Source organism: Xenopus laevis, chromosome 7L (assembly GCF_017654675.1).
Source record: "Xenopus laevis strain J_2021 chromosome 7L, Xenopus_laevis_v10.1, whole genome shotgun sequence".
Lineage (NCBI taxonomy): Eukaryota > Metazoa > Chordata > Amphibia > Anura > Pipidae > Xenopus > Xenopus laevis.
In genome coordinates this window covers 98,371,971-98,388,025 of record NC_054383.1, presented here as the reverse complement: position 1 = coordinate 98,388,025, position 16,055 = coordinate 98,371,971, and the positions used below count along the sequence as shown (strand labels likewise).

The window sequence follows — 16,055 nt, the reverse complement described above, 5'->3', positions numbered from 1 at the left end:
TATGTTATAATAGTTGAAACTGGTGCACTTTATGCTGCATTAATAATGCTGTAGGTCGTTCTAATGTTTTTCTAAGAATGGCGGTTTTAAACCCGGTCAGCCCGGAAGTCCAGATGCGAGACGTAGACTGGTGTTGCCCAATACTAAGATGGCCGGCCGTGCTTCCTCTCCCAGCATTCCGCATGTCAGCCTGTTTTATAACCCATGACATGCTTATAAGCAGTTGCGACTTGCGAGCGAAGCCCTTGTGTAAGAAGACTTGGGAAAGCAGTGGAAAATGGAGAGTGCCAAGGCAACACACATGACCACAGGTAAGGCTTCATTGTACCAAAGCTTCTAAAATCTGTTGAATGTTTTTTTTTTTCTGTAAAGGAAGATAGTCCACGCACTGGAGACATTTATAATTGGGCAAAGTTGTAGAGAGCAGCTTTTTAGACTCTGCTCCTTAACCACATGGAATTCCAGTTGCATACCATACGTAACACTTTGCAGCACATTGTGGACATATGATATTCTACAGCAGAGCCCTCCCAGTTACAAGCCTGTTTGCTCTGCACTGGCACACGTTGTGGTCGTAGAACACAGCCATTGCACCTTTGTGCAGTTGTACTTGTTTCTGGGGCATTAGCAAATAACCCCTATACTGTCTTCTACACAACAAAAACAAAATTTAGGTTAAGTAGAAATTATCTTGATGGGCTTATGGATCTGTGGTCTAAATATTTAGAAATTACTGACAGAACAGTGATAAACTTGCTCTATAAAGTCTTACATAACTTGTGGGGGCACAACCTGAGACCTCATCATGGGTGAATCTACCATATCGGCACTCGTGAGATTTAGGGAGTGGCCCATAGGTGCTTATATGGTAAATTAAAAATATTGCAAACATTTTTTTATATCCTTGTGTTCAACCCACCCCCTACAATTACAGCAGAGAAGGGGCGGCAGACATATAAATAAATCAATCTATCAATACAGCAGGTCTGGACAGTAGTGATGTGCGGGCCGGCCCGATACCCGCGGCTTGGGCCAACCTCGCTCCCCCCTTTCTGACCTTACAAATTCCGACTTCTGGGTTGAACTTTTCTAGATGAACGCCTGCTTGCTCCGTCCCTAATGTGATGTCATCGGTGGGGTGGGCGTCAAGGGTCTATAAAAGGAACCCGGAAGTCGGGCGCTGGTTGATGGGAGGGCGGGTCAGTGGACAGCATGGGTTATATGGTCTGGTGCACTGAACCAATTTTTGAAACCCGACCCACCACCCACATTCTTACCTGCTTGGATCCGCTACCCAACCCGCAAGTGCACGCCCATCAAGAAATAGTCGTGATCAGAAAAAAACTGATCACTATTGAGAAAACCCGCAACACAACGTGAAGCTCTGCCGACCCGCGTCTATACCCGCGCCTGAGAGTTCTACCAGAAACCAGTAAACTGTGTAATTTAGAAATAAGAACTACACCATAAAAATCATGCCAGAATCCCTTTAAAGAAGGTATTGGTGAAACTATGTTGTGTTGCGTTGTTCCTTACTAACCTGACATAATTGCAAACAACAAGGCCATTTATATGTGTAACTGCAAGGAGCTGTTAATTTCTAACCTTTGTAATACAGATAACATGCACATTATATACAAGCAGTGTCCTCGCATACAGTTGTGTATAGAATTATGGCCCTTTGGAAATCATTTTGCACTTATTATACATTTAGGTGTTTCAATTCTAATTAAAATTAATATATATATTTTGTCTTTCAGTGGCTCTTGTAGAAAGTAATGCAAATCCTAAAGGGGTCCAGTTAGTTAGCACTTATCAAACCAATCGCATGGGAGACCCCTCAGACCTTGTGGAACTTGCTCAACAAGTGCAAAAGGTAAGTGCATATAGCAGTGTTTTTCATGTTTTGAGCTCTGGCTTTGAAAAATTTGTTGAGGCACCCCTTGAATTCATAAATATTTCTGGTTCAGCTATAGATTCATGATTATATTGGAAAGAAAATAAGTGTTCATCCTGAATCTTCCCAAATTAAGCAAACTAGGATTATAGGACTATTTAGAAGAGCAAATAGGCATTTTCCCCAAATCTCACCATAACTGGTCTTTAGGCTGCCCCTCACCCCCTCCAGGCACTGCTCTGGTGGGTAAACCCACAGTTAGGAAACCAATTACTTTTTTGCTCTCTTGGAAGTTTTCATGTTTTCTTGTCCTAGAACATGAAAGCACATAGTCTATTTAAGGGTGGTGGCACACGCTGCTACTTGGGGAGATTAGTTGCACAGCAACAAATCGCCTCTTCTTCGGGCTAATAAATCACTTTCCTGCCGGCTAGACTGTAAATTGCTGGCAGGATGGCACTCTGATCACTTCTGCTTTTTGACTAATCTCCCTAAGTAGCAGCATGTGCCACCACCCTAAATGTGACAAATTGGTCATTAAGAAATGGAAATAGTAAATTTGACAGTCGGTCCATTAAAATTTAGTGACTGTGCAAGAGAAAGACTAGTGAGGGTCCACCAAGAGACCTAAAACTGCTCTGAAGGATTATATGCTTCGGTGTCAAATGTGAAGCATGTTGTGGTAGCAGAGTCATGCTGTTGAGATGCTTCTCTGCCTGGAAGGCTTGTGAGGGTATAATGAATAAATGCAGCAACATACAGTGAAATCATGGAGGAAACCCTGATACAATATGGGCATAACCTGAGCACAGGGAAATAATTTAAGTCAAGACTACAGAATCATTGCTAATTAGTTAAGGTGGCCATAAACACACAGATCCTATCGTACGAATCGAGGATTCGTATGATTTTCGGATCGTGTGTGGCATGTGCCGACATCTTTTGTCCGGCGGAGATGGGTCGATCGGTCAGGTTTGATTGTGACCTGACCGATCCCGCCGGAACCCAGGGCACATCGTAATCGGATTGTTCGGCCATACGAGCGAACAATCAGATTACACCCGATATAGCCATGTTTGTTAATGGCATATCGGGGAAAGATCCGCTCGTTTGGCGATGTTGCCAAACGAGCGGATCTTTGAATCTATGGCCACCTTAGGTCTAGATCTCGATTTAATAGAGAATTTGCTATTGGACATGGGATAAGGCTGCTCATTCATGATCCCAAAGCAACCCAATAGAGCTTGCACAGAATAATCCAAATAATCCAAATTTTTAAAAATGATTTCCCTTTTCTCTGTAATAATAATAATAATAATAATAATAATAATACCCTGTTCTCCAAACTAAGATATAATTAATCCTTATTGGAAGCAAAACCATCCTATTGGGTTTATTGAAGGTTTACTTGATTTTCTAATAGACTTAAAGGAACAGTAACACCAAAAAATGTAAGTGTTTTAAAGTAATGAAAATATCATGTACTGTTGCCCTGCACTGGAAAAACGGATCTGTTTGCTTCAGAAACACTACTATAGTTCATATAGTATAGCTGCTGTGTAGCAATGCTGGAAATTGAAAATTGGCTATATGACACGGGTTAACTAATGGATAAAAGATAACACCATTAGACAGACCGGGCTTATTTGCTATCTGCTGTGTAACCTGAGCCTTTTCTCCTTTGAATGGCTGCCCCCATTGCTACACAGCAGCTTATTCATATAAACAATAGTAGTGTTTCTTAAGCAAACAGCAGTTTTACCAGTGCAGGGCAACACTGCAGTATATTTTCATTACTTTAAAACACTTATTTTTTGACTTTACTGTTCCTTTAAGGTACGAAGATCCAAATTGCAGAAATCTGTTATCCAGAAAACCCCAGGTCCTGAGCATTCTGAATAACAGGTCCCATACCTTTACTGGTCTTCACATGTCTAGTAGAATGCAACAGTAGAATGAAATAAGGACTAGCCGGTATCCTGTAGTGTGCTTGAGACCTTATGAATTTACTGTAGACTAGACTAATAAATTTTACTTTAAAAAAATGGATGAATAAAGAATAATATACAGCAAATGAGAGAACCAGTTGTATATTAATGTTTATATTTCATTGACAGGCTGATGATTTTATCAGGGCCAATGCATGTAACAGACTGACTGTTATAGCAGAGCAGATTCGTATGCTGCAGGAACAAGCTAGAAGGGTAAATATTCAATTGTATTTAAATGGACATTCATGATTGTAAATTAAAATACAACCCAACTCTAAAGTTCAATATGTTTAATATGCACACAAACTTTGCTTTCTGTACTCCATCTTACGAGCTGCTGAGAACATATTGCAGTAGAGCCAACGAAGATTTATGTTGCAAGCACATGGTGAATGGCTGTCCGTGAACACCAAGAGACTACTTGCTTCATATGCTTTAAGGCTGTTTTCTAGGCAGGGTATATAATCTCAAGAATTATGAACTGAATTGCTAATTTAGTGGTTTAGTATATTCTTTTTTTTATATTAAAGGGAAAGTTCACAATAAAAGGGTTTGTTCACCTTTAAATTAACTTTTAATATGATATAGAATGATTTTCCGAGACGATTTGCAATTGTTTTTGCAACCATGCATTGATTTGATTAAGAGACTGGGATATGTATAGGAGAGGCCTGAATAGAAAGATAAGTAATAAAAAGTAGCAATAACAATACATTTGTAGCCTTACAGAGCATTTGTTTTTAGATGGAGTAGATGCACATAGTATATTTTGGTGCACATACAGTATAGAAGGATGCCATTTGCATTAATGAGTACTAAAACGTTCTGCCTGTCACGGCACAAAGTTATGACCCTGAAAAAGCAACAGTTGCAGGAATGAATCATTGCAATGGCTACAGATCCAATAATAAATTTGAACGGTACAAACATACTTTATTAGGATACTTAAAAACAGGCCAACGTTTCGGTCTCCTTCTCAGGCCATTATCAAGACCCGAATTGTCATAGGGAATTAGCTTAATAAAGATAAAATGCATAAGCACTCACCCAATCACGTGTGTTGAGACCGATCATGTGACAGAAACCCAATCACCTGAATAGCCCAAACATGTGAAAACGAAAAAGGAGAAAACCTGAACCAAAGGTAGACAGGAAGCCAAAAGAAACATAGTTTAAAACAATGTATCAAAAAGACCACTGATAAGCAGTGAAATTGTAACAACAGATCAAGTTACATGTACACAAATATAAATACGTTTAAAAGAACAACCCACAATTACAGAGATATGATATTACCCCAGCTAGATTATATTGCACAATATAATCTAGGGTCTTGATAATGGTCTGAGAAGGAGACCGAAAACTTTGGCCTGTTTTTAAGTATCCTAATAAAGTATGTTTAATTTTTAAAGAATTTTTGTCTTAAATGTTCCTGGTGTGTACCCATTCATCTCTATATTTATCACATTGCTTTGTTGTGTACTGTGGTAATGGCCAATGCTTTCTTCTTATTGCATAATTTTTAATATTTCTCATTGGAAGCTGTGTACTTAACTTTCCTCTTTTTTTTTGTTGATTGTGAATACAAATAGTACATGGGTACTGAAACTAGATGAGTGCTAATTCTGTTCATTGGATGCAGGTCCTGGAGGAAGCCAAGAGAGATGCTGATTTGCACCATGCAGCCTGCAATGTTGTAAAAAAGCCAGGAAATATTTATTATCTCTACCAACGGGAAAGTGGGCAGAGATATTTCTCGATTCTGTCACCAAAGGTAAGATAAAGCTACACTTGTTGTGGTGCTAACTGTACAGTGATGGACCGGTGGTTAGGATGTCAGATGTTTTTATCTTTGCAGAGGCCTTGGGATGTGGCCATTTCAGCTTTCCAATAAGCCAGGTCATCTGCTGGGAACAATGATAATGTCATTGCTTTGTGTATGGCCAGCTTTAGTCTACCTATAATTTCATTTAAAATATACTTGCTTTTCTACTGGAGTATCAGTTATCTCCTCTGTAAGATAACCCTGTGCTAAGATGGAAACTTGCGCAGTTAACAGGTTTTGGATTCTCTTTTATAAGCAGTTTAGTGCAGTAGAATAGATTACAACTTTAGATTTCGATTAGACTCGGTAAAGAATTGCAAATGATTGGCACAGTTTCAAAAACCCAGCACAAATAAAAACAGGTGCAGTATATGTTAACCTAGGTGAGATCCAGAACATCTTTATTTTCTTAAAGGGGTTGTTCACCTTCAAACAACTAGTTGTTTTCAGATAGATCACCAGAAATAACAACTTTTTCCAATTACTTTCTATGTGTCACCGTTTTTTTCTAATATTGAAGCATTTTTCACCTTGAAAAGCAGCTCTGGGAGGGGGGGTCGCCGACCCTGTAAACAGTTCTAAATTGGTACATTTAGTTGATACATTTCTTATCTTTGTCCCTGTTAAGCATAATCCCTGGGTTTCATTACAGGCAGCTGTTAGGATTGATACAATAGTTCCTATTAATCCAGAGATGCTGCTGAGAAATTTATCAACTAAATATTGTAACAGTTTAGAGTCTGCGCCTGAATTACTGAGCTGCCAGACTGAAACACCAGAGACATCAACTTTAATCTTAGATTTTGGAAAAACAGTAAAACATAAATAATGGAAAGTAATTGAAAAAAGTATTTCTGGGGAACAATCTGAAAACAACTGAACTCAAAAAAGTGTTTGGAAGGTGAACAGCCCCTTTAAAGTGAAAAGTACAATATTAAAGGAAAACTATACCCCTCAAACAATGTAGGTCTCTATCAAAAGATATTGTGTAAAACCCTTCTTCATGTAAATAAACCATTTTCATAATAATATACTTTTCTAGTAGTATGAGCCATTGGGTAATCCTAAATAGAAAACTGCCATTTTATAAAATAAGGGCCGCCTCCTGGGATCGTATGATTCACGGTGCACACAAACAAACCAAACAAACTATACTTGTTAGATCACATGAGCCAATTAACAGAGTTCTTCCACACTTCTTCCTGTTACAGTTAGAGTTGAAGTATTTCTGGTCAGGTGATCTCTGAGGCAGCACACAGACCATCAGGAAATGGTGGTGCAAGGCAAGAGATGTAAAAGGGCAATATTTACTTAAATATATATTCTAGTTTAGTAATATTCTTTAATATGCCACTTAATTTTATATAAACTATTGTTGCTCAAGTATTATATTTGGGGGTATAGTTTTCCTTCAAGGGATAAGATAATGAAATAATACTACAAGTTTGTGAGTGTGGTTTTAAGCACAAAAGATTTTGCTAGACATAATTTAATTTCCTGCTATAAGTAGTTGGCATTGGAGACCAATTGGAGATCCACTAAGGCATTTGATACCGTATCACACAGGTTTCTGACTAAATGAAAGGGCATCTATTGCTGAAATTGTTTTTCTCTGCCGTAGCTGTGGGCTGAAAAAACTTGGAGGAACAATAGTATTGGTTCAAACAGATAGGTGTCCTGTAATAAATATTGGCCTTTTATATAATATTTGTAACCTTTCAGTCACTTCTCTCACTATCCAAACTCAAGAGTTCTGTTAAATAGATTATTTTCTATTTGGACCAGTGTTGTAAGTTGTATTGCAGGGGGCTGTCCATGGTTCTTTGCTTTTCAATTTTGAGGTTGACATTTTAAGTACAGGTATGGAATCAGTTATTTGGAAACCAGTTATCCAGAAAGCTCCAAATTATGGAAAGGCTGTCCCCCATAGGCTCCATTATAATCAAATAATCCAAATCTTTAAAAATGATTTCCTTTTTATCTGTAATAATAAAATATAATACAATAGCTTGTACTTGATCCAAACTAAGATATAATTAATCCTTATTGCAAGCAAAACCAGCCTATTGGGTATATTTAGTTTACATGATTTTTTCGTAGACTAAAGATCCAAATTATGGAAAGATCCATTATCTGGAAAACCCCTGGTCCCGATCATTCTGGATAACCGGTCCCATACTTGTACTGTCTCTATTTTTGCTGATTCAGGTATGTTGTAGCTCCCATTATTCCCAGCTACAGGAGATTCCAGTGGTGCACTGAGGGTGTGGGTGACAAACAATCCCTGTTTTTGTTTAAAGGAGAACTAAACCCTAAAAATGAATGTGGCTAAAAATGTCCCATTTTATTTACTATACTTATTGCACCAGCCTAAAGTTTCAGCTTGTCAATAGCAGCAATGATCCAGGACTTCAAACTTGTCACAGGGGGGTCACCATCTTGGAAAGTGTCTCTGACACTCATATGCTCAGTGGGCTCTGAGCAGCTGTTGAGAAGCTAAGCTTAGGGGGTCGTAGCAAATTATCAAGCAGAAAATTAGGTTTGTCTGTAATACAAGCTGATGCTACAGGGCTGATGATTAAATTTTGTTGCTAGTTGCACTGGTTTCTGTGCTGCCATGAAGTAATTATCTGAATTAATTACTAATCAGTCTTATATTCTATGTGTAATGTATTTTTCGATTTGGCCCCTAAGCTCAGTAAGTGACAGCAGCACAGAGCATGTGCAGTGAATCAGCAGAAAAGAAGATGGGGAGCTACTGGGGCATCTTCAGAGACAGATCTTTACTGCTAAAGGCCTGTGGTTGCCTTGGGCTGGTAGAGAAGCCCAAAACATAATGTACAACATTTCTAGCCTACTTCTTTAGTTCTCCTTTAAAGGGGAGGACCTATAATAGCTTAATGCACAATATGTCTCCAGTGTCCTTGATATATTCATAATGGGTAAGTGAAGAGGGTCTCTTGTTTGTCTAAGAATTTTGTGGTCATAAATTTTATTTTTCCTTTTTTTCTCTATCAGGATTGGGGCCCTAGTTGCCCACATGAATTTCTTGCGGCTTACAAGCTTCAGCATGACATGTCCTGGACACCATATGAGAACATAGAAAAAAGAGATGCAGAAATCAGCATTATTGATAAACTACTGAATGAACAAGTGGCACTTCCATCATGCCACGAACCCAACTTTAGAGGATTAACAAACTAAAAATCTCTGACACCTGGATTACTGATCACCTCTGTAATGTGAAATTGTGGCATTATTTGTTTGTGATGCAAGGATGTCACCAACCGCTATTTATCATTTCATCATGCCCTGAGAGTCTTTCCTTTTTAAGAGAATTGGATTTTAAGAACATTTTATTTTGCTCAGGTTTTATATAAACTGGGATATAAAACAAAACTGTCATTTGTCAGCAGAAAGTTTCCTATTTAAAGTGTTTTACAGAAGCAGAAGTGGCTGGCTGTCTTGTTTTTAGTTGTATTGTAAAAAAGCAGAAATAACCAAAAATCTGTCCCAAATTCTCTGCTCTTTGAATTACTTATTTTAGCGTAATTTGCCCAAATTAAAAAAAAAAAAAAGTCTTCTAATCTTAAAATATTTTTTTTTAATATCGTTTGACTGAATAGTTTAACCAAGTAACCCATATTATGATGGATTTTTATTGTTGCGAATAAGCCAAAATGTAAATGACCAGTTGTGAATAAGCCAAAATGTAAATGACCAGTTACATTTTGTGGAGGATTCAATATTTGACTGAGTATTAAAATTTTTGAAATTTAGTTTTTTGCATCCCGGTGGAAAGACTTGGTTTCCTGCAGAATGGTCAAGTGAGATCAATGGCATTAGGAAAGAGTTCTGTAGACACTAAGGGTCACAACTCTAATTCTAATTGTGAATTATCCAAATTCGATTCAAGTTTTAATTCAAATTTCGAGATTTATCATACTTTTGCCCTGTAAGAACTCAAATTAGACTTTTCACCACCTAAAACTGTAACCGCTTACCCTGGTGGTCTAGTGGGGGGGGACAGCAGGGACGCCCGCCGCGTGTTCTTCCTCCTTCCTAGGCGCCGGTCAACTAAGGGCACGCGTGCGGAGCGTTTCTGCTGTTTATAGGCGCATGCGCGCTGGCGTATTGACGCCAGCGTGCAACGGTGCGAAAATTCAAATATTTAAAGGGCCATCATACTGGTTTTCATTGCCCGTTATAGGTCTGTTCCTGGTGCCTTTAGCTTTTGCTATTCTGGATTCTGAGCTTGAATCTGTTGTGACCCCTGCCTGTTCCTGACTATTCTGACCTCTGTATCCTGATCCATTGCCTGAATTAGACTATCCCTTCTGCTAAATCCTTTTGATTGATCTCCCGGTTTTGACCCTTGCCTGCCTGACCTCTCTTTGAACGCTGCCTGCCCAGACCCGGACTGATTTGTTTATGCTTTCTTCTGCCTGCCTCGACCCGGCCTGTTCCGACTATGATTCCGTCTAACACCTAACACCTTGTTCCACGACCTTCTGCCCCAAAGACTTGGCTAACAGTCGTGCCCCTCTGCTTATCCAGAGCCTCTAGCCTTGCACCTCTCGTTTAAGTCCTGGTGGCATCCAAGTAGCTGAGGGCTCCTCCCGAGGCCAAAAGGCGGTCACACTACAGCTGAAGCACGAGCCAAGACCAGGGTGCTTGGCCTTTGTTCTGGTGTTGGGTGCCGACCGTGACAAAAACCTGCCAAATTACTGTATGCGTCAGAGGGAGAGGTCCAGGGATCAATTTGGTGATGTTTGTAGCCTTCCTGACATTCGAGTTGTTTAAATTTCAAAGTGAGTTTTTATAATTTGAATCGAATTCGATTGGAGTTTTCGTATTGTTTAAATTCATCTTAGTAGAAAAAAAAAAATCGATTTTATTAATTTAAACAACTGTACTATACTGGTGTGGAAGAAAGCCACATCATTATCATATTCTTAAACTTTACTTTTTTTTTATTGTAATTGTATTTTTTCCATAAAGAGATCATTCAACACCATGGAGAAATCACCCAGGAGGACTATATACATACCCCTGTGAGAACCTTACTGGCAGTAACCTTTCATCAGAATGTGAAGGTTTAAAGTGCTAGTGTTCTGGTCAGCCATGGCCCAGTAAGCCCGAAGCCTGTACAGGGTTTATTACTGGTCTTACCTGCATACCTCCCCTTCTCTGTATTAGGAGTGGGCCCAAGTTGTCCACATTAATTCATTGCTTTAGCATAACATATCTTGGACACAATTTATGAACACCAAAAAAAAAAATCTGGAATCATCATTCTTGATATTCTACTTGAGCTTCCAAGACACAAATAACCCAGCTTTAAAGGAGAAGGAAAGCTACGGAGGCATTTTATTGCCAATAGATTAGCTGCAATAGTGCAAGATAGAATGCTATATTTATTCTGTAGAATGTTTTACCATACCTAAGTAAAAAGCTCTAGAATCTCTCTGTTTGTTTAGAATAGGAGCTGCAGTATTAATGTGGTGTGACATCACTTCCTGCCTGAGTCTCTCCCTGCTCTGGGCTCAGATTACAGCAGAGAAGGGAGGGGAGGGGGGAGAGGAGCAAACTGAGCATGATCTTGCCCAGGGCAATGAGGTTTAAGCTGAAGGTAGGAAGTCTGATACAGAAGCCCATGTGTACACAATAGAAGGAAAGAAATGCAGTATTTCTTTTGACAGGGGACTCAGAGCAACATTACTTTGGGGGTTTACTGGTATATTAAGATGGACCTTTCTGATAAGGCTTACTTAGTTTTAACCTTTCCTTCTCCTTTAAAGGTATAAGAAAATAAAACCGTGGCATATGGATTAGTTAAAGGGGCTGTTCACCTTTCAGTTAACTTTTAGTATGAGGTAAAGAGTGATATTCTGAGACAATTTGCAATTGGTTTTCATTTTTTATGTCGTTTTCCAGTTATTTAGCTTTTTATTCAGCCACTCAACAGTTTGCCGTTTCAGCAGTCTGGTTGCTAGGGTCCATATTACCCGAGCAACCATGCATTGATTTGAATAAGAGACTGGAATATGAACAGGAGAGGGCCTGAACAGGAGTAGTAAAAAGTACCATTAACAATAAGGGGCCACATTGCTGGCATGGGAAGCCAGACTTTGGACTCCAGACCCCTCCAAACTACTATCTCAGCTGTACAATATAATTCAATCCTCACAACCTCCCCCATTTAATAAAGCCAAACAAAAATGGCAGTCCCTTATCCCTACTCTAGAGGAGGACCAATGGAAAGAGGCTATAGATAACCTATACCACTGCCTCATATCACTCAGGGATAGAATGATTCAATTTTAAATGATTCACCAAATTTATTGTACCCCACTGAGGCTCAAAGCTATGGGTAGACTACATGGAGCCATTTGTGTAAAGTGCGTCGGGGAAGAAGCCGGTTTCCTCCATTTGATATGGGACTGCCCTAGCGTAGCAGCATACTGGGCAGAAGTCATACAATACACCAATGTATTCCTATCCTTTCCTGGAATCAAGTCCCCTGAGATTTGCTTATTAGGTATTATATTTAGGCAGTGCCCCTACAAAAATCCAGAACACTTCTAAGGTCGATCCTCTTCTACGCGAAAAAACTAGTAATTATGAAATGGATGAGCCCCAACCCTCCACTGCAGCAATGGATTGACTTAATAAATGGTACATTACCCCTAATCAAATTGACGTACAATGCTAGGGGAACACCCAGGAAATTTGGGAAAATATGGGACCCTTGGTTAGACGTCAACCCTCATGCATACCTTCCGGATGATTGACTTCTAGTAAGTGCTCTGAAATATATGATGTTACCTGCTATTTCTTGAAAACAACACTGTACATATAAATAATTATAAACAAAGTTTACTAAGTGCCAAGCATATATGTGCTGTTTATTGTTTATTTTTTGTTTAAAATGCAAAATAAAAACCTTTAAAAAAACAAAACAAGGGGCAGATTTATCAAGGGTCACAGTGGGTTTTCGAAGTTAAAAACTGAATTTTCAGCTATTTTTTGTGTACTTCGACTAGGGAATAGTCCAACTTTGATTAGATTTTTGAAAAAAAACCCCCAAATTTAACATGTACTGTCTCTTTAAAACTTCGACCATTAGCCATCTAAAACCTGCCACAGTGCCGTTTTAGCCTATGGGGGACCTCCTAGAACCTACATGGAGTCAATTGGTGGACTGAGAAATCAAAGTTTTCTTTTGGAAAAACTTTGAATCGAATTCGATTGAATGCACTATTCCATCGATCATATGATTAGAATTCGGCAGAATACGGACCTCTTCCACCCAAAAAAAACTTAGACTTCACTTAAAGCTGAATCACCCCTTTTAAGCCGTATTACCTTTATCTTGTGAACTGTATTTGTGATTGGTCGGCCAGTCCAGGAAGTCTTTTAAGAACCTCAAACTACTTTCCATCTCCTTTCTTTTTCACTGCGTGAGCTGTGAGCCTTTGCTGCCAAGAGAATTGTTTTGAAGTAATTGGAAGATTGCAGGGCTTGGCCCAATTCATGTGCACTTAAATTATTTAAATTTTCTCAGCATTTCTCAGCCACACAGTTGCACAGTTTTAAAGACTCATACAAGGATTTTCAAACAAGGATTTAAAAAAAAAAAAACTGTTTCCCTTGCCAGCAGAATGTTCCCTATTTAAAGTGAACAAGGACACGTTTTTTTTAACGAGTGGTTGTGTTTCTTGTTTAGCAGTAATGGAAACAACTAAACATCTGTGACTTACATTCTCAACTATAGTTAGGGCTCTTACTCACTGGCGTTCTGACCTGCGCTCCCCTGCGTTCCGTTTTTTGGCGTTCAGCCGCAGGGGAGCTGCAATTTTCCTGCGTTCGGCGCCTACACGCGCCTGAGTGAGTACAGCCCCATTTGAAATAATGACATGCGTCTACTCCTGCGCTCCCTGCGGCTGAACGCCAAAAAAGGAACGCAGGGGAGCGCAGGTCAGAACGCCAGTGAGTAAGAGCCCTTAAGAAGAAAATTCAATCACTTAGAATTGTGTAGAGGTATAATTACCCACTAATAAAATTATTAACAAAGAAAGAGGCAGTAAACCGCACACTCTCCAGATTTCCCAAAATTGATTTTAGAATAATTAAAAATTTTATTACCAAATTTTTGTGCCAAGTCCCAATATCATTCATTGTATAAATCAATTTTGTACCAGCACACCAATCAATTCATTAAGAAACTTTTAATTAAATTCGATTCATTAGTGTATAATAAATGAATTCAATAAAGTGCCTGTGCTTAGATATAAATATTATAAAGTGAGTTTATGATTAAATGGATTAAAAACAGCATCAGCAATTAATGACTTAAAGGAAAACTATACCCCCCCCAAACAATGTAGCTCTCTATAAAAAGATATTGCATTAAACAGCTCCTATGTAAAATCCTGCTTCATGTAAATAAACCATATTCATAATAATATACTTTTCTAGTAGTATGAGCCATTGGGTAATAATAAATAGAAAATTACCATTTTAAAAAATAAGGGCCGCCCCCTGGGATCGTATGATTCACTGTGCACACAAACCAACAAACCATACATGTTAGGTCATATGAGCCAATTAACACACAGATTTCTGTCTTTTGCTTCAACGCTTCTTCCTGTTACAGTTAGAGCTGCAGTTTTTCTGGTCAGGTGATCTCTGAGGCACCCCACAGACCATCATGGTGGCACAAGGCAAGAGATGTAAAAAGGCAATATTTACTTAATATATAGACAAGTTTTACATTCGTTAATATGCCACTTAATATGATGTAAACTACCTGTTGCTTAAAGGAACAGTAACACCAAAAAATGTGTTAAAGAGTAATTAAAATTTCATGTAGTGTTGCCCTGTACTGGTAAAAATGATCTATTTGCTTCAGAAACACTACTATAGTTCATATAAACAAGCCGCTGTGGAGCAATGGCTGAAATTGAAAAACGGCTATATGGCACAGGTTAACTAATGGATAACAGATAACACCATTAGACAGACAGAGCTTATTTGCTATCTGCTGTGTAACCTGAGCCTTTTCTCCTTTGAATGGCTGCCCCCATTGCTATACAGCAGCTTATTTATATAAACAATAGTCGTGTTTCTTAAGCAAACACAGCAGTTTTACCAGTGCAGGGCAACACTGCATTATATTTTCATTACTTTAAAACACTTTTATTTTTTGACGTTACTGTTCCTTTAAGTGTTCATTTTGGGGGTATAGTTTTCCTTTAAAAAATGTAAACGGAATAGTATAGAGGTGGAGTTGTCCCAAAGATTATCAACTGCTGATATTTCTAAGCCCTGGGATACCACACGAGGAGAAACGCAGGATGTTGGGGCCTGTGGTCTCTTATTTAAATTTTGCCTTGAGAAAGAGTAATGCGAAACGCACGCCGGCAAACCTAAGAATTTGTTTATATATTTATTGAACAATCCTTCTCCTTTTTAATCTTTGAGTAACGGATCAGGGGAAAAGATTTTTAAGAACTGTAGTCAAGCGGTGCGGCATTCATTTCTCCAATCCTCTTTTACTCCAAGGCGCTGGGAATGTGTGGTTTTTCAGGGAAGCTAGACCTCATACTGAGCGATAGATAAGCGTAAATACGAGACCACAGGCCCCAACGTCCTACCTTTCTCCTTGAGTGGTGTCCCAGGGCTTAGAAATATCAGCAGTTGATAATCTTCGGCACAACTCCACCGCAATACTATTTTCCGTTTCCATTCTTTAACTCATGAATTGCTGATGCTGTTTTTAATCCATTTAATCATAAACTCACTTTTTAATATTTATATCTAAGCACAGGCACTTTATTGAATACATTTATTATACACTAATGAATTGAATTTAATTGAAAGTTTTTCAATGAATTGATTGGTGTGCTGGCACAAAATTGATTTACTGCATACACTGAATAATATTGGCACTTTAAGAAACATTTGGTAATATTTTTAATTAAACAATAAACAATTTTGGGAAATCTGGAGAGTCTGGGGTTTACTGCTTTTCTCTTTCTTTGTTAATAATTATACATTATCAACTCTCTGGAGGGAAGGTAGGGTATTTCTAATGTTAGCAGAATTTGCCAAAATCAAAGCATCTTTTTTTTTGCTTTCCATCTCAGTCAAGATCATTTTTAAAGGAACAGTAACACCAACAATTAGTGTTTTAAAGTAATGAAAATATCATGTAATGTTGCCCTGCACTGGTAAAACTGATCTGCTTCAGAAACACTACTATAGTTCATATAAACAAGCTGCTGTGTAGCAATGGTGGAAATAAAAAGACTATATGGCACAGGTTAAATAGTGGATA

The 16,055-nt window shown here is 38.5% G+C and overlaps 1 protein-coding gene across 1 annotated transcript; it reads left to right on the top strand.

Annotated features, from left to right (window-relative positions):
- Nucleotides 1-233: 233 nt before the first annotated feature.
- Nucleotides 234-9,162, top strand: c1orf50.L (chromosome 1 open reading frame 50 L homeolog). Its single transcript, NM_001095225.1, has 5 exons — nt 234-311; nt 1,761-1,876; nt 4,015-4,101; nt 5,531-5,662; nt 8,732-9,162. Exons 1-5 carry the CDS (start codon nt 278-280, stop codon nt 8,915-8,917), a joined length of 555 nt encoding a protein of 184 aa, NP_001088694.1. The 5' UTR covers nt 234-277; the 3' UTR covers nt 8,918-9,162.
- The last annotated feature ends 6,893 nt before the right edge of the window (nt 9,163-16,055 follow it).

Coding starts and splice junctions, on each gene's coding strand:
- c1orf50.L (NM_001095225.1), top strand. CDS start 278: ATGGAGAGTGCCAAGGCAACACACATGACCACAG. Junction 312..1,760: donor GGCAACACACATGACCACAG/GTAAGGCTTCAT, acceptor TTTGTCTTTCAG/TGGCTCTTGTAGAAAGTAAT. Junction 1,877..4,014: donor TTGCTCAACAAGTGCAAAAG/GTAAGTGCATAT, acceptor TTTCATTGACAG/GCTGATGATTTTATCAGGGC.